Source organism: Dermacentor andersoni, chromosome 4 (assembly GCF_023375885.2).
Source record: "Dermacentor andersoni chromosome 4, qqDerAnde1_hic_scaffold, whole genome shotgun sequence".
NCBI lineage: Eukaryota > Metazoa > Arthropoda > Arachnida > Ixodida > Ixodidae > Dermacentor > Dermacentor andersoni.
Window position 1 is genome coordinate 200,048,004 of NC_092817.1, and position 23,590 is coordinate 200,071,593.

Below are 23,590 nucleotides of genomic sequence, written 5' to 3' on the forward strand. Positions count from 1 at the left end.
CGTACAAGTACGGATCGAAAGCACAGCCAGAAACGTCATGCGCATCTCGGTGTTCTCTTGTGGCTGAGGCCGCCTCGTATTTCGGGGAATTACGAGCTAACATGTCACCGCCAGCCCACACACAACAGGGTTTGAGAGAGGAGGACGGCGGTAGAGGCAGGCGGCAGGCTTTTGCTGCCAGTATGTTGCCCTGAATCCGCTTCACATCGGAGGCCAACTCGTTTAGGTCACGATAACGGGCGCTCCGAAGGTAAGCGGAGAAGGTTCGATGGGCTTGACGAATGGCCCACTCCACCTTTTCGGCATCTGGCATCTGACAAAGTCCTGACATACTTGAGCAGAGATTCGTCGCCGTGTTGGGTGTGAAGCCCTAGCTCGCGATGCGATGCGATGCGGAAAAGCGTCCTGAATTCCTCCATCGAACGAGCTTGGTGGCCGACAAGGCAGAACCACCGTGCCGCGTGGGCTGTTAGTGAGACGGGCAATGCAGTGCCTAGCATTACGCTGTCGTCCAGCGGCATTGCCTGCTAAAAGCAGTGCAGCGCCTCGAGGTACTCCGTAGCACTCATGTGGTCCGAATAACCGCTGTACTCCGGGAGAGGTACCCGTAGGCCACTTGGTATGCCCGGCTGAGGGTACAGGAGGTCTCCCTTTAGAGCACTAGGCTGCGAGTGCGCCACTTCCACCAGGACTTGGAGAAGCTGTGCGGCTGCAGTGTGCAGCGGCGTTTGCTCCGGACCAGGCGCGGTTGTCTGAGAAGGGCCAACCTGCGGCTGATCTCCCAAATGCACGCCCAACCCTGAGGGACCAGTAAGCGGCATACAGGAGAGCTGGGCTGCTGCTCCAACAGGTGCATGAGGCCTCACACGACTGGCGAACGGATCGACGGCGGAGCGGGGTAGCTTCCTCACGTCAAAAATGTTGCCTAGCTGCGCATGAGGGAAGCGGTAGTTGGAAAGCGCGGCGACGTTGTCGGCTGAGCAGGGTGGCTCGAGCACAACAATGCCTACAAGCTGCGCTCGGGACAAGGAGAGGCCAGCGAGCGGTTTTGCACCAACAGCGAGGCAGAGAGGCTCTGCTGCGACGCACCGGACATCGAACTGCGCTCGGGACAAAGAGGGGCCAGCGAGCGAGCTCGCACCTATGGCAGAACTGCTCCGCAGCGAATTCATATGAGAGAGGCACTCGGGACAAAGAGAGGCCGGCCAGCGAGTTTGTGCCAGCACCTAAGCTGGGTAACTCCGATACGGCACAGGGGGTACTCAACTGTGCTCGGGATGAAAAGGGGCCAGTGAGAGCGAACAGCACGTCGGAGGGGCTAGTAGGCACCTGTTCCACGCGCGTCTCAAACAGTTGAGGAAACCCAAAACTGGCAAGGCTAGGACTAGGGCACACATCCGAGCGGTCGACATCACCAAGGGGCTGTCGAAAGAAGGGATTGCTCCCGGTGGCCGAAAGCAGAGGGTCGCTGAGGCGAACGTACCTCATGCTGTAGGTGTTGTCCATGTCAAAGGACATTAAGTCCGTAGCCAAGGGATCAAGCAGGAATGAGGGCCGTGAAGGGGCCTGCTCTGATGCCATGCTGAAACCGAGTTGGGTGCCAGTTATGTGGAGATGGGTTTGCACAAGGCTCACCCTACGAGCGACGGTCAGGAAAGGGCACGACACTCCTCAACTCCACAACGCACAAAAGTGCTACAGCAGGGTTCGTCGACTCTCCAACACACTGCAGAGAAGGCTCCAGAGTCAGATTGCCAACAAATGCGGGATTATTCGCCCAACATACAGCACAGTGCGACAGTCATGGCGCTTACGGGCAAAGGCTCACCGCAAGACCGATCGAGTACGCGCGCCCGCTGTGCTAGGGCTAACCTGTAAGCAGTCCACCAAGAGCTCGAGAACGAGAAGCCGTGGGAGCAAAGGTCCCATGTAGCAAACTCGTTGCGGGCCTGTGAGCATAATAATAATAATAATAATAATAATAATAATAATAATAATAATACTAAAAATAATAATAATAATAAGCTTGTTTTATCTCCACTACAGGATGAAGGCCTCTCACTGCGATCTGCAATTACCCCTTCCCTGTGCCAACCGATTTCAACTAGCGCCCGCGAATTTCGTCATTTCATCGCTCCACCTAGTTTTTTGTCGTCCTCGATTGCGTTTTCCTTCTATTGGTACCCATTCTGTAACCCTAATGGTCCAACGGTTATCTAACCGGCGCATTACATGACCTGCGCAGCTCCATTTTTTTTCCTATTGACATCAATTAGAATATGGTCTATACCGTTTGCTCTCTGTTCCAAACCGTTCTCTTTCTGTCTCTTAACATTATGCCTCGCAATCTTTGTTCCATTGCTCATTGCACGGTCCATAACTTGTTCTCAAGCTTCTTTGTCAGCCTCCAAGTCTCTGCCCTATATGTCAGCACTGGTAAAATGCACTGATTGTACACTTTCCTTTTCAATGATAATGGTAAGCTTTCAGTCAGGAGCTGGCAATGTCTGCCATGTGCGATCCAACCCATTTTTATTCTGTGAATTTCCTTCTCATGATCAGGGTTCCCTGTGATTAATTGACCTAGGTAAACGTACTCCTTCACAGACTCTAGAGGCCGACTGGCAACCTTGAACACTTGTTCCTTTGCCTGGCTATTTATCATTATCTTTGTCTTCTGCATATTAATCCTAAACCCCACTCTTACACTCTTCCTGTTAAGGTCCTCAATAATTTTTTGTAAATCATCTGCATTGTTGCTGAATAGAACAATGTCATCGGCAAACCAAAGGTTGCTTAGATATTCGCCGTCGGTCTTTACTCCTAAGCCTTCCCAGTTTAATAGCTTGAACGCTTCTAAGCATGCAGTGAATAGCATTGGAGATTGTGTCTCCCTGTCTGACCCCTTTCTTTATATGTATCTTCCTGCTTTTCTTGTGTAGAATTAGGGTAGCTGTAGAACCTCTGTAGATATTTTCCAAGGTATTTACGTAAGTGTTCTGTACTCCTTGATTACGTAATGCCTCTATGACTGCTGGTATCGCTACTAAATCAAATGCCTTTTCGTAATCTATGAAAGCCATATAGAGACACTTATTGTACTCTGGGGATTTCTCAATAACCTGATTAATGGCCTCTGAGCATCTGCAGCGGCCATAAAGAGCTCAGCGAAAGAGAGCTCGGGTGGAGAGGGTGCCGGGGGGCCGCCACTCGGGAGGCCAATCAGGGTGCGTCCTGGTGACACTTGCTCATGAGGTGATTTGAGCCGGGGAGAAAAAAGCATGGTTTGCGTCAAAAATTAGCTCGAGATGGAAAGAACAAAGACACAATCGACGGCTGAGGAAAAGAATTTCTTCCCTCAACCGGCTGATTGCAGAATATTGCACACAACTATCTAACCAGCAATAGAACGAAGTGTGTGACGCCGCGGACGGCCGCATCAACAGCGGGACGACGTGGCACCTGCTCAAACACCTTTTAGACAGAACCAGGACCAAAGCGGACCAGGGTCGTACGCTGAACAGGATCATGGAGAGGAACTCAAGATTACCACGAAAAATGAGCTCATTGACCGTCTCGCCGACAAGTACCTCCCGCTGGCCAAAAATGCTAGAGGCACGACCACTGAAGCATATCGCGGCAAGGCCAACCCAGAGCTAGATCGGGACTTCTCAACCAAAGAGATACGCACGGCGTTTCAGAACCTAAACAGCAAGTCAGCGCCAGGGCCGGATGGCGTAACTAACAAGGCACTTAGAAACCTAGATGACACCTCCATCGAAACCCTCACAGAGGAAATCAACAAAATCTGGAGGAACGGAGCACTACCCGAGGACTGGAAAACGGCCCTCATCGTGCTCATCCCAAAGCCTGGCAAGGTGCCCAACATCAATAACTTCATACCGACCTCGCTGACGTCTTGCGTCGGCAAGGTAGCCAATACGCGGTCCTAACTCTCGAAACATCTCGAAGAAAAAGATATCTACCCCGCAACAATGATCGGCTTCAGACCCGGGCTATCCACCCAAGACGCCATGAAGCTCCTTAAACATGAGATCATTGACGCAGACACGAGCGACGCGAGAGTAATCCCAGGACTAGACCTCGAAAAGGCCTTCGATAATTTAACACATGACTACATGCTCGACACGATCTCCAACCTCGACCTCGGCACGATACTCTACACTTATACAAAATAGTTCCTGAGCGACAGAACGGCTACTCTCCATCTAGAGGAAATTAAGTCTCAGAAATACAAGCTCGGTGGCAAGGGCACCCCACAAGGTTCTGTCATCTCTCCGATGCTTTTTAACCTTGCGCTAGCCGGCCTAGGCAAGAGACTGGATCAAATCGAGAACGTCAAATACACCATATATGCAGATGACGTAATGCTCTGGATCCCCGGAGGTAGCCTGGGATCCATTGAGAATGCTCTACAGCAAGCGATCGACGCGATCGAGGAATCACACACCTTTGCGCTATGCCACTTCACGTACGAGGCGGCCATGCACAGATAGAAGGTAGGGGAGAAAGACAAACTCAATGTGCAACTGAGGAAGCTAGTCAAACTAGTGCTGGGAATCCCCAAGAACACTGAGACAGAGCTCCTGCTGCAACTGGGGGTACACAATACACTTGAAAAAATCGCCAAGGCTTAAGAACGGGCCCAATTGACAAGACTCTCTGGCACCAAACCAGGTGGAAAAATCCTAGCCAAACTAGGTCATGACATCGCAGCAATCGAGAATCTATACCAAAGCATTCTGACAGACACACGTAACTCCTACATGGTTCACCCACTCTCGCGGAACATGAACCCTGCGGAACATGAACCCTGCGTACCATCAACCCAGAAGGCTGGCATGCAGATTGTTCATCCTGCGCGAAATATGTGATAAGAAGATTCTAGCCTGTTTCGTGGACACGGCACAGTACCCGTCCAGGAAGGCCTTCGTTGACGCCACGGTCAATAAGCAAGGTCAAGTCACAAATGCTCTCACAGTCAAGACCCACAAGTCCGAGACAGCAGAACAGGTCGCCATCGCACTCGCGCTCACAGACCCGACCACCACCCACGTCTACAGCGATTCACGCTTGGCCGTCAAAGCCTTTCAGAAAGGAGCCGTTGCAAGCCAAGCACTACAAATAATCAATAGATCCGCACCGCTGCAGTATCACACCATCTGCTGGTTCCCGGCCCACCTCAGAGAGATCGAGGACGCCCCTCCCAATCTCAATGAGATGGCTCACAGGAGCGCGCGAGACCTAACCCTCCGCGACACCACCTATTCTGGTCGTGACCATCCCAGCAAGAATCGGAACCCTCCCTCCACATATAACGAGATCACAAAGCACTTTTATCTAGACCGCAGAATATACAGCACACCTCACAATAAGCTCACCAGGCCTCAAGCCCTCACGTTCAGAATGCTTCAAACCAACACGTACCCTACGCAGAACAGACTATATTACTACATGCCTGACCTATACACAACATCATATTGCGAAAATTGCCACAGCCCACTAGACGTATATCACTTGCTCTGGCCGTGTGGTTGGACCCACGCAAACAATCAAGACTCCGCCAGGCTAAAAGAAGCATTACGCAGCACAGACCTGGCGGAGCAGCTCTGGGCTGTCCAGCGAGCCCACGATGCGGCCAGGGAGTTACAACTCCCGGTCCCAACGTGGGAGTAGCCCGCTCTATGGGGCCTTGCGCCCCGTAGCTCGCAGGACCTTTCATTAAAGTTATTCCATCCATCCATTCAGCTAGCCGCGTCCGCCATGTTGCCGTTACGGCGATGCATCCCGCAGATCGAGCTGAGCACAATGCACGAGCTGGGGGACGAGGCGTGGGAAGGCACCTCGATCCCCACATAATTTAAAAGAGATCCCTTAAAATTTATTCCTTGTTTGGCCGATTAGAGCCTGTGTCGCATGGCTTTCTCAAGCACAGCAGCCCGGCGTGTCAGCGCAGTGCCATGAATGGCCGCAGGCAGCGAGGGATTAATTCTAAGCATTAGCATGCACCAGCGCACGACTGGTGCAATCTTGGAGGCCATGCAACCTCGGAGGGGCACTTCACGCACACGTGGCAAGTATGTGCAGTGGGAAGCACAAGAGGGGAGCCCGACTGCAGTACACAGCTCATACACGATGTGTTTTGGCGGTGCCAATAGGATGTGTTGCTACATTGCTTGAGTGCAAATCACATTAATGTTGACAGTCATCATGAGATACATTCTGCTGGAATTCTTCCTTTCTCTTTTCCTCAACCGGAACATCCGCCACCTGCGTTCGCTCTCTATCACCTCCCGTCTCCATTTCATCACTTTCTGCATAGTCCTTAGCACCTTTTCAAACTTCTTTTCTATACAGTAAAACTTTAATAATTCGACCTTGGCTTGCTTGAAAAATTCATTTAATTCACAGAACTTGTGCAGTCCCATGATTTGCGATATGAATTAAACTGGATAATTTGAACAGTTTGTGTGCACATCCATCACGTAGTTTCTCGCTGTGGCCTCGGAGACTGGCATGCGGTGACACATTTCCAGCTTTGCACATCTTGAAGGCATTGTCAGAGGTATGGAGGCCACGATGTGTTTCTGGCTCCTGCAATTGCTGCTATCTGATGTAGATTCCTTCTGGTGCTTGCAGCACATAGATAGATGGCCTTCAAGATCGAACTTTGAGAAAGCTGCCTCTGGGCTGTGATTCGGACACCATCGATTGAGCAAGTACTAGATTACGAGATGTGGGCGCTGATAGGCCACACGTTAAGGCCACACGTGTGCGTTAATTTTATGTGTTTGCGCCCGCTACAATGAAAGGAGTGTAAGCATCATCGTCATCAATAAACAAGTTGCTTTTGGCTTTCCTTTTTCTCGCTTTTCTGGTGTAAATACCAGCTGCACTACATTTGCAGTCACGTTTTCTTTACGGTTAATATGCTGTCTATGATTCCCAACTGCATGAAAATTCTCAGCCAAGTGCACAACAGAAGTGATGGACAAGGCTGCCTACACTTCACCGATTATCTGAATATATAATAATACCTTGTTAACTCAAACTCGCATATCATGAAAAATTGGCTAAGCCGAAATTTTCTGCAGCACCAAACCATTTCTCATACTTGCCATGTATTTATTGGCCTTTACCTCGAAGTATTTCTGAGCCAAATTGCAGATATCTTGAAATACTGCCTGAGAGTGGAACAAACACTCCACCACTGGACCATTCAACAAGCTTCGCGCGAGGCTGCCACACCTACCACTAAGTGGTTGCTTTCCCCGAATTAAAAGTTGGAACTCAGCAGCATAACAACTTTGCCACGCAACCATGTGGCATGTCACGTGATGGGAGAGATGTGCAGAGGCAGGCCCTACAAAATAGCATGCTTGACGCAGTTCATTTTCTTCGCTTTATGCAACACACGTGATTTACCATCGGAGGCGTGATTTTTTATTTAATTTTATTCTATGCAATGCACGCAGCACATACTCTTTATTCTACGCAACGTAGAATAAAAAAGCAAGAACCCCACGTGTCGCATATTATTTTATTCTATGCAACGCATGCGGCACGGACTTAACGGGAACAGAAAGTAATATGAGTAGGGGTGTGCAAATATCAAAATTTTGTAATATGAATAGAAAATTAGATAATGATTTGCACATGCATTTATCAGCAAGTTGGGTTAAATTGTTATTTTGGAACATTGCAATTACGCTGTCAATGTTAAGAAAGTAGACTAATAAGCCATTATATTTAACATTGTGTATTTGGCTCATGTTAACTTGGAACGAGCTGTCCTCGCCAGCCTGCACCTTATTATACTGCATCAAATGCCCGTGAAATCAGAGGCATTTGACCATGTGCCAGCCATCACTCATTGCACTTGCTGTCAAGCAATAAGCTCAGAATTGGGGGTAATGCTGAAAAAAAAAAAGTTGTGAGCCATTTTATTCTGTGAAGGTGGATGACCAGCGAAGTAGTTTTAACACATGACACAGAGGTGACATAGAATTTTGAACAAAGGTACGGACACAGGCACGTACCCAGGGGGAACCTCCTTCCCTATCCACACTACCACTCCTCACACACATTCCTAAAGCGCCGACAAATCAAACTATTCGGTGGTCAACATTTTGCTGCCTTTTACAGCGAAAGCTGTATATGACTAACATTCTGTAGTTTTTTCAGCATCCATCAACAGAAGAAATTATCATGTGGGCCGATCTTGGTGATAGTGCAAAAAAGGTCCAAGCTCAAAGGCACATATCTCTGTGGGCTCGGGAACCTGTAACGCACCTTTTGAGATCTTCGGGATGGGCCCACGTATGAGCCCATGCGCCGCGGGTCGGCCTGGCATTGTACTACCTTCGGATGGACCCACGTATGTGGAGCGCTCAACGCCTGGTTCACCTCTGCCGCGGGAGGGCTCGGTATTGCACTAGCTTTGGGATCGGCCCACGTATGGGGAGTGCTTAACGCCTGCTTCACCTATGCCGCGCGTCGGCCCAGCATTGCAGTACCTTCGGAAGGGCATACGTATGCTGAGGTGAAGCTCTTTGCTTTTCGTTTCAGAGCTTATCTTTCGTCATCTCTCGCTGCCATTCCATCTTCACAGAGTGGAATGGTTGTCAATTTTTTTCACTCCTTTTGGATGGCAGTAGTTTTTGGCATCTCCTGGGGTGTGAAGGCCAGTTATCTCATCGATTCGGTGCACGCGCGATTAACGAGATGAGTTCAGTTGTCGCCATCTATTCAACGATCACGCCCATCGCTGTTGCTTCATTAGTTCAACCTTCTTTGTTTAGACTGATCCAGGGACCAGGAAAGGGATTCGGCTCGTAGTCAGCTGGTTTGTATGGCTGTGGAACAAGTTGTGGCCATACAAAACACCAGTTTCGTTAAACCTTTCCTTTTGCTTAATTATTTCCTCAAGTGACGGCTCGCCACGATGCTGGCAGATCCTTGGAACCATATACCCGCGATGTGGGTTAGATAAGGTGGAAAATAGAATAATGCGAAACAGCGTCCGTCATCAAACCCTGCAATAACCGCTAAACCCATAAGCAATATGAATGTCACCCGTTACGTCGCCTGGCTTTTCCCTAATTGTGCATCACTTTTCGTGCAAAATTGGCAACTGGAAACAAGAGACGCAAGGAGTTGAGAAATTAAGCAATCTACTAACAGAGAGAGCCAAGGCAACAGCCAAACAAGAAGGAAAAGCGAAAATTAACAAATTTAACCGTTGTTTATGAAAATATTTATGGATCAACATCTTTTTATTTAAAAAGGAAGTAGAGAAAAAGCCGCCCAAAGTGGAGAATAATTACATGTGTTTTGAATTACGCTTCTACAGTCAAGCTGCCTGACGTAGCCACTTCTCTGCTGTGCTAATGTGGGTGTTTTTCTAACCTTCCGCAGTGTCCTGTGCTCTACGTGGTTATACGGGACTGGTGACCAAGCATCGTTATGCAACTTCCCAAATAACAACACGAGTTGGTTTTGGCACTTAAATTGGTAGAGCAGTAAACGAGGGATCCAAAAGAACTGTGATTGTTCTGCAAACATATATGTTTCTCTATAATTCTGCCAGAGCTAATTAAGAAAACGCTACTAGACAACTTTATTTTATACCTTCGCTTGTTTACTTGTTCTTGGTAGTGTTCTTCCTGCGCTCCTGTCATGCGTGAGTCCATTTGATGTGGTTACTTGATTGCCAAGTAAAGGAGAGGCGTACTTGTGAGGTACACCTTATACCAATTCTCTTTTGCAGGTTTACACATCTTTATGGCGAATGGAGGGCATTATTCACATTTGTAGTAGTAAAGGTACCTCACACCCCCCTCCTTTGCATAGAAAAGTTAACTTGGGTTGGGCCTGATTCAGGGTCATCATGACAATGGGTGTGCGCACACATTCTCGTACCACCTCTTTTATTAAATGCGTCCATCACGTAAGACAGTGAGTGGCTCATATCTCCTTAAGCAATGGTTTATACCACTGGAAGTAAAAAAGATTTTAACATGGCCTACCCGTTACGACGAGAAATGAAATTCTACGTTTGAATGATGAGCTGCAAACGAGCCAGCTGTGGAAGAAGACGATGCTCGAGCCATCACTGATGATAACTGTTGATGATGATGAAGACGATAGTTCCATATTGCCAATGAATGGCTCATACGCCATTAACTCTTTCCATACCATGGTGAAAATAGGAGTTTTTTGCAGGTTATGCCAGATATTTTTTTCTGAAGGAGCCACTGCACTCAATATTTTATGCAATATATAAACAAAAAGCAGAATAAATGCACCTTTCATGCATAAAAGCTTTATGAATTACGTGTATGTCATAAAAAAGATATAAATTGCCAGAATCAAGATTGTGGAGTAAAATTGAACGAAGTTTGGAAAGATACGCTTGTATGTACTAAGAAAAAAATGTAACAAAAATTATGAGATATACAAAATGTATTGCCATCTAATAGGCACTATATCCCAAAAATCAAAATTTTTCATTCAATAGGCTTCCCACTAGAAAAATTTAAGTGCAAGCACTACAGTTTGGCGTGCCAGGCTGCGGCCGCTGATATTCTGGGCTGGCTTGCTTCGTTGTCACTCTCAGAGCCAAAGCCTGATGAAAAGACAGCATCCTCAGGCTCGCTGTTGCCCGATCCACCGATAAAATCAGCCGCAAACACAGCAGAATCACGAGATCTGCGATCTTTCGAAGTGCGCGCACCGCTCCCCGAAGCAGCCATTTTAGCTTTCTGCTTTGATGATTGTGAAACTTCGGAGTGCATTAAAAATTAACACCTTGCGGGAAAATAGCGAACTGCTTAAAAACGAAAATATAGTTATCCTCCTTCACGTCCTATGGTGCAGAGTGTCCGTGAGCGGCGAGGAAGGTCTTGAAAGCGGCGTTTCAAACCATCGATAGTAGGCAGTCATTTTTGCTTGCTACTTTGATGATCTTAAAAGCTTCGGAAGGCATTCAAAAATCACAGCCTGGGGGAAAAAAGCGAACTGCTTAGAAAACAAAAAAAAAAAAATTATGAGGTTTTACGTGCCAAAACCACTTTCTGATTATGAGGCACGCCGTAGTGGAGGGCTCCGGAAATTTCGACCACCTTTAACATTCTTTAAGTTCTTTAATGTGCACCTAAATCTAAGCACACGGGTGTTTTCGCATTTCGCCCCCATCGAAATGCGGCCGCCGTGGCCGGGATTAGATCCTGCGACCTCGTGCTCAGCAGCCCAACACTGCTTAGAAAACAAAAGAATAGTTCTCCTCCTTCATGTCTGATAGCGCAGTGTCTCGGTGGGTGGTGCAGAAGGTCTCTAAACCGCTGTTTCAAACTATTGTTAGTGGGCTAACGATGCCCAATGGGCATAGTGCGGAAAGAGCTAAGCACTGAGGGACAACGGAGCCAGCCGTGGAAGACGATGAGAACAAACACGTGAGCAGTGACACGAGTGCATTCGCGCGGTTGCTCCAAGGGGTACCAACAAGCTAGTTCGCAGACGACGGAAATTCCCTAGCCATACACAGCTTCACTGTAAGGAAAAAAAAAGAAAAGTGCACCCTCGTCTGCAAACACGTGCCCCTCGTACGGAGAGGCTGGCTTTCCCGCGCGGTTTATACGCTTAGTGGCTAAGCATGCTTTGCGGGCAATATTTCGCATGCAGCACGAAATTGTCGCACAATTCAGCACAATATCGCGTCAATATTCTTAGATTACATAGAAAAAAATACTAAGAACCGTGTTTGCTCCCGCAGGGCCAGCAATATATTCGACTTCATTCGAATATGTGTATCCGACCGAATATTCAAACATTATCAAATATCTATTTTTCAAATCGAATATGAATAATAAATATATAATATTCGATAATATTACAACTTTCCGAATATTCGCACACCCCTATAAAACTGATTTTAAATATGTTTTAAGGTACCTTCCCCGTTGATATGTTGCAGATGACGTGTGTGTGTATGTCCAAAGAAATCAATCTCGCAACTTATCTCGACCTTGAAATGTTGTGTCAGTACTGCATTGTCTTTTTATGTCTCCTGCAGATGATGCAGAGATTTCTGGTTGGAGTACCTTGAATCGTGCTAGCTTAATGCGCTTTCCTTCTAAACCATTTAATGTTTTTTCTCTGGAGCCCATTTTGGCTAAAGTTCAGCAGCCGAAGATGCGTCTTCATTGTGTGGGTTAAGTCTGATGGTGGCTGTACATGGACAAGCTAAAGCTCTTTAACAGTGGTACACCTTGCCCAGTAAGTTTGCATGAAACTCCACGAGCCCAAAACAAACATGCCTGATACATCCGACCCGTCCTCGCAAGTAAGAGCAAATGTGCTTGCCCACAATGCACCCGCTGCATGCTAACGTTGCATGCTAACGTTGCAAGCCACTTACCAACTGGGTCGTCGTGTACACTGTGAAAGCTGATTGAGCCCTGGCCCCGATTCAGCTCATGCCGGCGAGAGAATGCCTCTGCTACCAGCTTGTGTCGTTGCACTCGTGGAGCATCCTGTGAGGGCTGCCGCAGGATGGTTCTGCACCAGGGAAGAAGGCACACTTCATGAGTGCCAATATTAGGCATGTGCCAATCTAAAAATTTCTGAAAAATCATGAGCCATTCACTCTGTGTAGGTGGACGACCAGCGAAGCTATGTAGCACACAACAAAGAGGTGACACAGAATCTAGAACAAAGGCACAAGCACATTTATGGCCTCGATCAGTGGACATTGTGACGAAAGGTACGCACACACATTTATTTTTGTACATCCACGTTCATTCATGTTTTCATTTCGGGATATATTGAGGCAAAGAATTTGAGACCGATATCAACACACTGACTGGCAGTGGGCTAGTGCCATCAGTGCCTTCCCAGAGGGAGAGGCAGTATGTGAATGCTGGCATGATGAGTTGCATGGGAGCCAGCTGTGGAAGACAACGACGACTAACATGCGAGCAGTGGCACAAGTGCATTTGCGCAGTTACGCCGAGGGGTGCCAATGAGCCAGCCGTGGTAGAAGACGACGATGAACGCGCGAGCAGTGGCACCAGCCATTACTCATGATGATAGTTTTTGCTCACAGATTTGTTGACAGACAAGAAAAATGCATGAAACCTTAGCCATAAACAGCTTCGCTGTAAAATCAAATACGAATACTGCAATTTGAATACTGAATGATAGTATACAGATAAATTTATTAGCAAGTTTCTTTGACATGTCGGACCATAACAGTTAGGTTGCTAAAAGTGAGAGTAGTCAGCCATTCTAGTAAAGCTTTGTTTACTTGAGGCATGTTAATTTGGCAAATTCACTGATTGGTATTGTCTGGTCTCACCAACAGCATTATTATATAGAGCACCAAATGCCTGCTAACTTTGATCTTGAGGCATTTGGCCCTGTGCATTTGTCACAATTTGTCATCAAGTGAGACGACGCTCAGGAGCGCCAGCAGTGCTTCAAAAGTACTCATGACAAATGAGTGGGGCAAAAGCTGCACTAGCACTGAACTAAAATGAAGTATTGGCATGCTGTTCACTATGACCAGTGATTAGAAAAGAACCACGAGAAGACCGCGTGTTTTCTTTTCACTACAGGTGTGCAGAACTCCTGCAGTACAAGAGGCAAGGCAACCCCCTTCCCTTGTTTTCCTTCAGTATCAAACACCTGATCAGCTCATTGACTTTGAAATACTGTGAAAATATCACACAACCACGCATGTCACACAAGGTCTGAAGGTGGTGGAGAGCACTTTAGAAAGCTTGAAAAAGAAGCTATTATGATTACAGTCGATCCTGGATATATCGAATTATTGTTTATATCAAACATTTGTCAGATTGCCTTAGAAATCCGATGCAAAAGTATAGTGGAGTACTATGCATAGATCAAACTCCCATTCACTGCTACATTTAATACACTGAACACTGTGCTGCACCACACCCCGAGAACTGCGCTTCTCCCAACAAAGATGCGATCGCTTTTTACGTCATCGGAGATGTTTGTTGCCGACAAACTTGCAACGGCTCTGTTTTGCCAGACGCTGTCACACAAGAGATTGAATCTGAAGGGCAGTACATGCCGCAGAAGAAAAATGAGAAGGGTGCTCTCAGTTTTTCTCGCTGCACCTATAGATGACTTGTGCAAATTGCTGTCATTCATTATCACGAACGGCATTTTAGGATTTCGCAACTGGCTGTAAAGAACTTGACGACAACCCCCACTTGAATGGATCTTTATATTACAGCTTGACTTTAACGACACCACAGCACAGCAGACACTAGACATAACCTCCGCCTGTCTCATCGCCCACATATAGTGATTGGCTGTTTAAACGGCATATTGTTGGTATTGTAACAGACATGTGGCCAGGTTCATTTATATGCATTTTACAGTACAAGTGCACTGATGGAGGCATGGTGTGTATCCATATAGGCTAGCTTGCTCTTGCAGGTGTCCATTTTGATCCTTTATGTTTTACTTCACTGCTGGTGTAAATTTTTGGCAGCAACATGCTTATACCACTGCCAGAAATTTATACCAGCAGGGATGTAGAATACACTTGGTCACTGTAATATTAGCTCTGCGCTTGTCTAGTTAGCTCTGCACCACCACGTAGCTGCACCTTGCAGGTCGTTCACATTTGCACCTCCACTCATCTGGTAAAACATCGAGTCCGCTTGCATTCACCGGAATACTGGATACGCCAAGACACTCTGTTATCGAATATTATGCTCTTTATATTGGTATTCGACTTGAAAACTAGGTATTGAAAATTTTTTCAATATTCCGTTGGAAACAAATATCCGAAACAAATAGAATATTAGCTGGCTGTGTGAGAGCAAACATGATTCTTACCATTTGTTTCTATCTAATCCCAGAATATGTGTTTAATTTTGCGGTGATTGCGTGCTGCTGGCAAAATTTTGCCTGTAAAGCATGCTCAGCCACTGGATGGCTATACCTGGCGACAACTTTCTGTGGCAGCACGGCCAAGGCTACGTGGGTGGAGCCTATAAACAAGTTTTATAACGCCAAGTAGTACGACCATTTCGCGCAGGGTTTCGGTTTCGATTTTGCCAATGCATTCTGTGAAAGCACGTTGATCATAACGTTGCCATGTGAGCATGCACTGAATAGGTGTGATCTGTGTGAAAATAGCCTAAAGCCTAATCAAACGTGCATAACATTTATCGAACAATACACAGTTAAACTTCAACATAAAGAACTACAACACAATGAAATTCTCAATATAACGAAGTATTTAACTTTTCACATCCTCTTGTCCATAGAACAGCACGCATTTAAAACCTCAACATAGCAAAAGTATGTTTGTGTGCGATTTCAATATAATTAAATTTCACTACCGCCACAGAGGAATTCCGAGGCAATAAATGGAAACTTCTACGGATGCAAATGGCCAAATGATTGAATTGCATGTGACTGCTTGCAAACGCACCTCTCAAATCACGCTCCACGCGACAAGAGCGACCGCCGAAGTGGAGCCCATCGTGTTTCGTATAAAGTCCAAGTGTGCTTTCGGTGCAAGTGAATGTGTATGAGGGTGAGACAAGAAAGATGGTGGCTTCACAAGTGTCGCCTTCCCGCACAAGCAATGGGAAAGAGGTGGCGAGGAGGGGTAAGTTGGCACGTGTCATGGCTGTGGCTGCGCAATGCGCAATCTGCTTTAGAGCTAATCTACTGCGTGTTCAAAGAGCGGGCGTGCCGAGTCGCTGCGACATCATGTAAGCTGCCTTCCCGCACGTTTAGTACTGGAGGTTGCATAATCTCGAGTTTCGGTGACCCGTTGGAGCGCGAGGCGAACCATTCACTCCCTCCTGCCAGCGCTTTTCACAATAGCATTATTCCAGTGGGGGCAACGCTATCAGCTGCGGGGGTGGAGTGCCCAAGAAAGCGTGGCTGGCTTTGCTTAATTCATACCACCTATGTGAAGATATCGTCAACGTATCCGTATCATTCGTTGCCAACTCCCAAATTCATAAAAATTAATTGTTTTCTCATTAAAATTTGCATTTTTCGATTGCCCGATAATTAGGAAAATTCTGCGGCCCCTTTTCGTTTAAGAAGAATAGATGAGTGACTGTAGTTATTTGCATAAAAGGTCAAATTTTACTACAACGAAATTTCGATATAATGAAGCAAATTGCTGATTTTGCCTACTTTGTTATTTTGAGAAAACAATTTAATGAATTTGGCAGTCGGCGACAAGTGATACGATTTCATGCCACATCAACGATATCTTCACATAGGTGGTAGGAATTAAGTGAAGCCAGCCACGTACACTTTCGCATGCAATCTGCCCACATGGCTGATAGCGTCGCCCACACTGGGATGACGCTATCATGAAAAGTGCCAGCAGTGCAGCAGAGAGCAAATGCTTCGTCTGCCTCTCGCTCCAACGGGTCACTGAAAGTCGAGATTATGCAACCTTCAATACCAAAGATGCGGAAAGAAAGCTTAAGTGATGCCACGCCGTGTCGGCACACCAACTGTTTGCGCACGAGGCAGATTACCTCTAAAGCAGGATGTGTGGCTGCGTATGCACTCCACCACGCTCACAGCCAAGACGCGTGCAAACTTACCCCCCCCCCCCTCCCCACCCCTTGCACGCGCTTGTTTGCATTACCACTAGCTCGCTGCCCTTTTCCTCTTTCCCTTTCTTTGCGCGGGGAGGCAGCACTCATGCGTGAAGCCACCATCTTTCTTTCTCACCCTCGTACACTTTCACTCACACCTAAAGCACAAAGTGTGTGGGGCATGATAGGATCTTATCACACTTGGATTTTATACAGAACATGAGGTGGCTTCACTTCGGCAGTCACTCTTGTCATGCCGTACACGATTTGAGAGGTGTGTTTGCAAGCAGCCACTTGTAATTCAATCATTTGACCGTCTGCATCTGTGGAAGTTTCCATTTATTGTCTCGACATTCCTTTGCTGCGCAAGCAAAATTTCATTATATTGCAATCGCATACAAAACACTTCCTTATTGAGGTTCTAATTACACGGTGTTTTATGGACAAGAAGTTATGAAAGTTAAATACTTTGTTGTACCGAGAATTTCATTACGTATACTGAAGTTCATTATCTTGAGGTTTAACTGTACAGTATATATACTCACATATATACAGACAGTGTTGCAATGCAGCACAATGACATGCCATGCGATGTTTCACTGCAAGGGACTATAGTAAACCCCTCTATGAAAACACTTATTTCCAGAGGATTTCGGCACATTTTGCTGTGGGCAAAATACAAAAGCGCCAATACAGTTATAGTTAGGCGCAAGTTAAGTAACACCGGCCGGTGTAAAATGGTGGATTCTAAACTACACCGTGCCTCATAATATTGTGTCTTTAACACATAAAACTTCAGAATAAACGATTGTAATGCTGTGGGTTTAGTAAAAGCACGTGACATAGGCACAAGTAGACAACATAATGTTGTGGTGGCTTCTGCGGCTGTGTTCACCTTCGCGCGAGCTCTTCCGCTCCTCTCATGTCACTGTCACTCGCATCACTCTTGTTACTTGAATCCAATCCAGGTGAAATTACAAACTGGTCGAGGCATGCGTCAATGGGGCCGTCACATTGCCAGAACTCCTCTTCGATTTTCTGGACATGAGCACATGCCCAAAACCATTTGTGTGCCGTCACAAGATTGGCGCTTTTATGCAGCAATATCTTTATGCCAGCAAGGGTGAATGTGGTATTGGTAGCAGCGACGTAACCTTTCACCTGGCTCCAGTTAAATAGGATTGAACTCGCAATGATATAGAGGAAGCATCACGACGTCATGATCCAGGCAATAGGCGGAAAACATCTTTTTGTGTTGACTCACTACCTCCAATAACTCTGCCTTTAACTGGTCCTGGGAAAATGCAATGTTCTTCTCCGTGAACCAAGACTGAACGTCACTCTTTCGTGTTGAAGACGTTGGAACTTTCTCAATGCGAACGCTAGGGTAAGGGAGCATTGTCCATTACTATGACACTGCGCAGTTTGATGTTAGGCAAAAGCTGTACAATGAACCACATCTCGAAGCGCGGCCCATCTATTTCCTTGTGGTAGTCAGCAGTTCCTTTTGCTGCTCAGAAAACAAGGCACGCAGCAATTAAGAAGCCGTTCTCCCTACCGGCGTTTTGTGGCACCTTTGTGCGAAGCACTGTTCAAACCTTGCCAAAAAGCATTTTCCCGTGTGGTGACGTTCACGTCCTCCCATACTTTCTGCTTTGTATGGCCGGCATTGACCCAAGTTTTGTCAAGGCAGTACAGTCGAACCTCGATATATTGAACAATGCGGTGATCGCGAAATAGTTCGATATAGCCAGAAGTTGATATATAAAATTACATAAAAAATGCGCCAAATACTTCTGCAAATCAATCAATGAGCCAAGGGCGTGATTGGGGATCGTTGTTCGGAGTGTGCGTTCGGTTGCGCCACTTGCAATTGGCCTATGTAGCGCTGACTTTGTCCGCTGCACGAAGTCGGCGCGGTCTAGGCCGATTGCACGCTCCGAACAACGATCACCCATGGCGCCCGAATCGTGGTGCAGTAAATACTTGAAGCTTCACACAAAGTATTTATTTATATGGCTGAAAGTACTGTAGTAGTGTAGCCTGTTTCTTATTGACAGCCGCGTGCTTAAACACGGAGTCCTCAACATAGCCTAAATGATCCAAAAGCGATAGGTCGGTGCCCTCTATTGCGCCGTAGTAGCGGTGTAGAAGGGCCAAAGCAGCTACAGCCTCAGTTGAAGCTGGGAGTGGGGCAACATCAGCGCTTGCGGGATCAACCTCAGCAGCGTCTTCATTTGGCCACTACTTCTGCTGCGATCTCCACATCCGTCAGTTGAGGCATTTCGAAACACTGTCGATAACAAAGCATTAAGTGGCATCTGCCAAGGCGTCCATGAGTGAGCCCAATGAGTGTGCGCTGTCATGCGTCTTTGCCGATCCAAAGCGACAGTTCTCGCGAGGCGCAGCAGGCGCAGAGTGCAGCACTGAGGAGGAGTCAGTGTGGCAAATGCAATGCGTCATTGATATTGCAGAACTAGCCAAGCCGCTGCATGTGTATGCTACTACGTTCAAACAGCGCCCTCGGTGCGATCGATGTATGCAGCTATAGTGCGCAGCAGTCAGGAACGCACATCGCACCACCGCTATTTTCGAGAGTGTTGTGGGAAAGCTTGCTGCCTGTCCACAGAGCGCACGTGGTCTGGGATGGTGGAGTTAGATATATCCATTTTACATCCGACCCCATTCAACATAAAAAATAAAAAATGCATGCGATTTTCCAGGTGATATAGAAAGTGTTCGATATATGCAATAATTCGACATATCTGTGTTCGCTATATTGAGGTTTGACTGAATATCGGTCTGCAAGAACAAACAAACAATCAAAATTAATTGAAGCATGTCATCAGCTACAAAGACGGCATTTTCAGAAGATAGGAGAAGCAATGAGACAATCGGCACTGTTCAGCTAATATTGCTACACACGTGTGATATTTGATCGTTTGAACGAGGCACATGGGTGCCATCACTCGAAAAAAGAGGAAGAACAAACTGGGCTCGCGCTGTGGATCTAACCAGTCAGCGCTGCAACCGCTATTGTAAATATAACCTGCAAATAATTGCTCGTCTTACTGACTCGTCCTTCGCGTAACATTGTGGTGGAGGTGTGGGGTTGGTCCCCGTCTCACCAGCCATGCCGCTATTCGTCGCCGACCAATTATAGACCATCCCGGACGGAAAACTAGGCCATGCAGTTCTTAGAGGCAGAGTTTCCTACAAAAATTACTAGAGGGAACTCTAGCGCTGCAGTCGTTGTCCTACCATGGGAATGATGGGAAGTACATGGATTTGTCGGATCTTCGTGTTTGTGGATTCAGACGTTCTTGTGGCTTTGTATATTACGCTATATAAATCTTATTGTCGTATATTTCAGCACAATCTATATTCTTCGAAGTGCAGAAGACGCCGAGAACGCGTACAATTGCTATTAATTGCAACGATTGAGCTTGTCCTGGTGGCCAAATCGAAATGCGCCAAGCGTCTCAAGGCACTGGCATGCTTGCGATAAATTCATAAGGGCGTTTCATTCACTTGTCGATACATGCGTCCGTGGCTTAATGTTTTCAATATCAGGCTTCTGTGCTAGAGTCCCTGTGTTCAAATCCTGCCGTCGGGCAATTTTAATGATGTTTATTTATTTATTACGCAATACAGTGTTGAACATGACGAATTTACAAAGTCACAAAGCCGTTTGAAGCCAAGAGGACGAAGTTTAGGTACATCAATGTACTTCCCATAATTCCCGTGCTGGGACAACCGCTCCCATTGTAGCTCCCGTAGACACTAGCGCCAGAATTCCCTCTAGTAATTTTTGTAGGAAACTATGCTAGGAGGTAGTGCTGCATCATGTTTGTCCTGTCCAAATCCTCCACTGATGCTCCTCACCAACACCAACCTAATTGAAGTAGATGTAGATTGTGTTCCGTTGACGGTATTAATTGATACTGGCGCCCAAGTGTCCATAATGAGCGCTAACCTAAGTCGTCGCCTCAAAAAAGTTCTTAAGCCTGCCATCACTCGAGCCGTACGCATCGCCAATGGCGCCTCTGTTGCCGTCAGGTGTATGTGCACTGATCGCATAGAAATTGCTGGCCGACAAGTTCCAGTCCTGTTCACCGTGCTGACCAGCTGCCCTCATGACCTAATCTTCAGGCTCGACTTTCTGATGACGCATTCCGCCCTCATCGACTGTTCCACCGGTACGCTGTGCCTCGAAATATGTTGCAACAGAACTGCTTGTTGGCTTATTTGGTGCTTGCTAAAAGACATGTTTTTGCCGCAATTTGACACACACAAAAGGAAGACACATAAAGACAACACGGGCGTGCGTGTGTTAAATTGCGGCAAAAAACATGTCTTTTAGCTGTGCCTCGAGCTTCTTCTTCTTTCAGACATTCGCCCCGAACAACTGAACGCCCTCTGCACTACAGAATTTGTTCGCTTACCTCCAAAAGCCCTAACTTTTGTCAAATTGGCCTCAACGGCAATTGTGCCTGATGGTGACTATGTCGTCGCACCTGTTCGTGATATCCTCCTGGTGCGCGATATCTCTGTGCAACACTTCGTTGTAACCCTTGCCACTAATCGCATGTGTCTCCCCGTTATCAATTTTGGCTTGACGAAGCAAGTGTTACTTGAAGGCATAGCAGTGGCCATGCTCAGGTCAGTGACAGACGGCCATGTCACTACTTTTGCAGCCGACGTGTCTCCAGATCCTCCTGATTACCCGCAGGATGCCTTGAACCTCGACGGCCTATTACGGCCCATGGTCGCTCTGGACCTCGCACCCAACCAAGCAGCCGCCCTATATCACCTTTTGCTTTCCTACTGCGACATATTTGACATTGACAATCGACCACTTGTTCAGACGTCCCTTGGTAAGCATCGGATAAACACTGGTGATGCGGTTTCCATTAACCGCCGACCATATCGCGTGTCCACGGCAGAGCGGCGCTATTCAGCAGGAAGTAAACAAGACGCTTGCCAGAGGTATTGTTGAGCCTTCGTCTAGTCCTTGGGCGTCGCCGGTCGGGCTCGTCAAAAAGAAAGATGGCGCGTGGCGTTTCTGCGTTGATTACCGCCACCTCAACCGAATTACTAAAAAGAATGTTTACCCTTTACCACGAATCGACGACGCTCTTGATTGTTTTCACGGTGCTAAATACTTTTCGCCCAACGACCTTCGATCTGGTTATTGTCAGATTTCTGTTGATGAACAAGACCAAGAAAAGACCGCTTTCGTCACTCCAGATGGCCTCTACCAATTCAAGGTTATGCCGTTCGGTTTATGCAATGCCCCCTCCATGTTCGAACGGATGATCGACTCTCTGCTTCAAGGTTTCAAATGGTCAACTTGCCTTTGTTACCTCGATGGCGTGCTTGTGTTTTCTCCTAGATTTGAGACACACCTTGAGCGCGTCGCAGCTATCCTTGATGTCTTCCACAAGGCTGGGCTCCAATTAAACTCATCGAAGTGCCACTTTGGGTGCCTACAGATTACAGTGCTAGGCCATCTCGTCGATGCTTCCGGAGTACAACCCGAGCCAAAGAAGGTTCAAGCAGTAAAGGCTGTTTCTGTACCTCAGTCTGTCAAAGACGTCTGGAGTTTTGTGGGGCTCTGTTCTTACTTCCTATGGTTCGTGAAAGATTTTGCAGCAATCGCTCGACCACTCACTGAACTTTTAAAGAAAGACGTGCCGCCTTTCACGTGGGGTTACCCTCAGGCTGCCGCATTTTCACGCCTTATCACGATCCTCACCAATCTACCGCTCTTGGCCCACTTTGACCCGTCTGCACCTACAGAAGTCCGTACCAATGCCAGTGATTATGGGATCGCCGCCGTTTTATCGCAACGCCAACACGGACACAACTGCGTTATAGCCTACGCTAGCCGGCTCCTGACAACTGCAGAGCGCAACTATTCGATTACCGAGCGCGAATGTCTTGCTCTTGTCTGGGCTGTTTCAAAGTTCCGCCCACACTTATATGGCAAGCCCTTCTCAGTAATCACAGACCGTCATGCGCTCTGTTGGCTTTCGTCGCTCAAGGATCCTACTGGCCGGCTCGGTCATAGTGCCCTCCGACTACAAGAATATCCCTACACAGTGACTTACAAGTCGGGACGCCAACACCAGGACGCAGACTGCCTCTCTCGCTACCCAGTCGAAGACGCGACCTCTATGTCTGATACTGATACCGACGCCAGTGTTCTTTGTTTTTCCACTGCTCCACGTCGCTGACGAGCAGCGCCGTGATCCGTCCTTGCTTATCATCATTGACCACTTGGAATCGTCACTTGCCAACAGTTCCCTTCGCTTATTCACACTTCAAGATGGCGTACTCTACTGCCACAATGTTCACCCCGATGGCCCTGCATTACTCCTTGTGATCCCTAAACACCTCCGCTCGCCTGTTCTCCACGAACTTCATCACCTCCCCACTGCCGGTCACCTGGGTGTATCACGTACCTACAACCGGATCCGCCGACGCTTCTTTTGGCCAGAGCTTGCTCGCTCCGTTCAAAGATACGTAGCTGCATGTGAGAAATGCCAGCGACGCAACACACCATCGACACTCCCTGCTGGATACCTTCAACCACTCGACACTCCCCTGGAACCATTCTTTCGGGTCGGTTTGGACTTACTTGGCCCTTTTCCTCTTTCTACCTCTGGGAACAGGTGGATCGCTGTGGCCACAGATTATGCCATGCGCTATGCCATCACCCGAGCGCTTCCTACAAGCTGCTCCACAGATGTCGCCGATTTTCTTCTACGCGACGTGATTTTATTAAATGGAGCTCCGCGACAACTTCTCACAGACCGTGGCCGGACATTCCTATCAAAAGTTATCGCAGAAATCCGCAGTCCCGTGCCACGAGGCACAAGCTATCCACGTCATATCATCCGCACTCTCACAGACACGCTCATGAAATATGTCTTTTCAAACCACACTGACTG

General features: G+C 47.2%; 1 protein-coding gene across 1 annotated transcript in view; it reads right to left on the reverse strand.

The window, feature by feature from the left end:
* The window catches only part of smo (smoothened, frizzled class receptor), a 137,594-nt gene that overhangs the window by 23,839 nt on the left and 90,165 nt on the right, over window positions 1-23,590 (reverse strand). Inside the window, exon 10 of the mRNA XM_050185370.3 lies at window positions 12,440-12,579. Coding sequence (XP_050041327.1) covers window positions 12,440-12,579 — 140 coding nt within the window. The remainder of the gene's footprint in view (window positions 1-12,439; window positions 12,580-23,590) is intronic.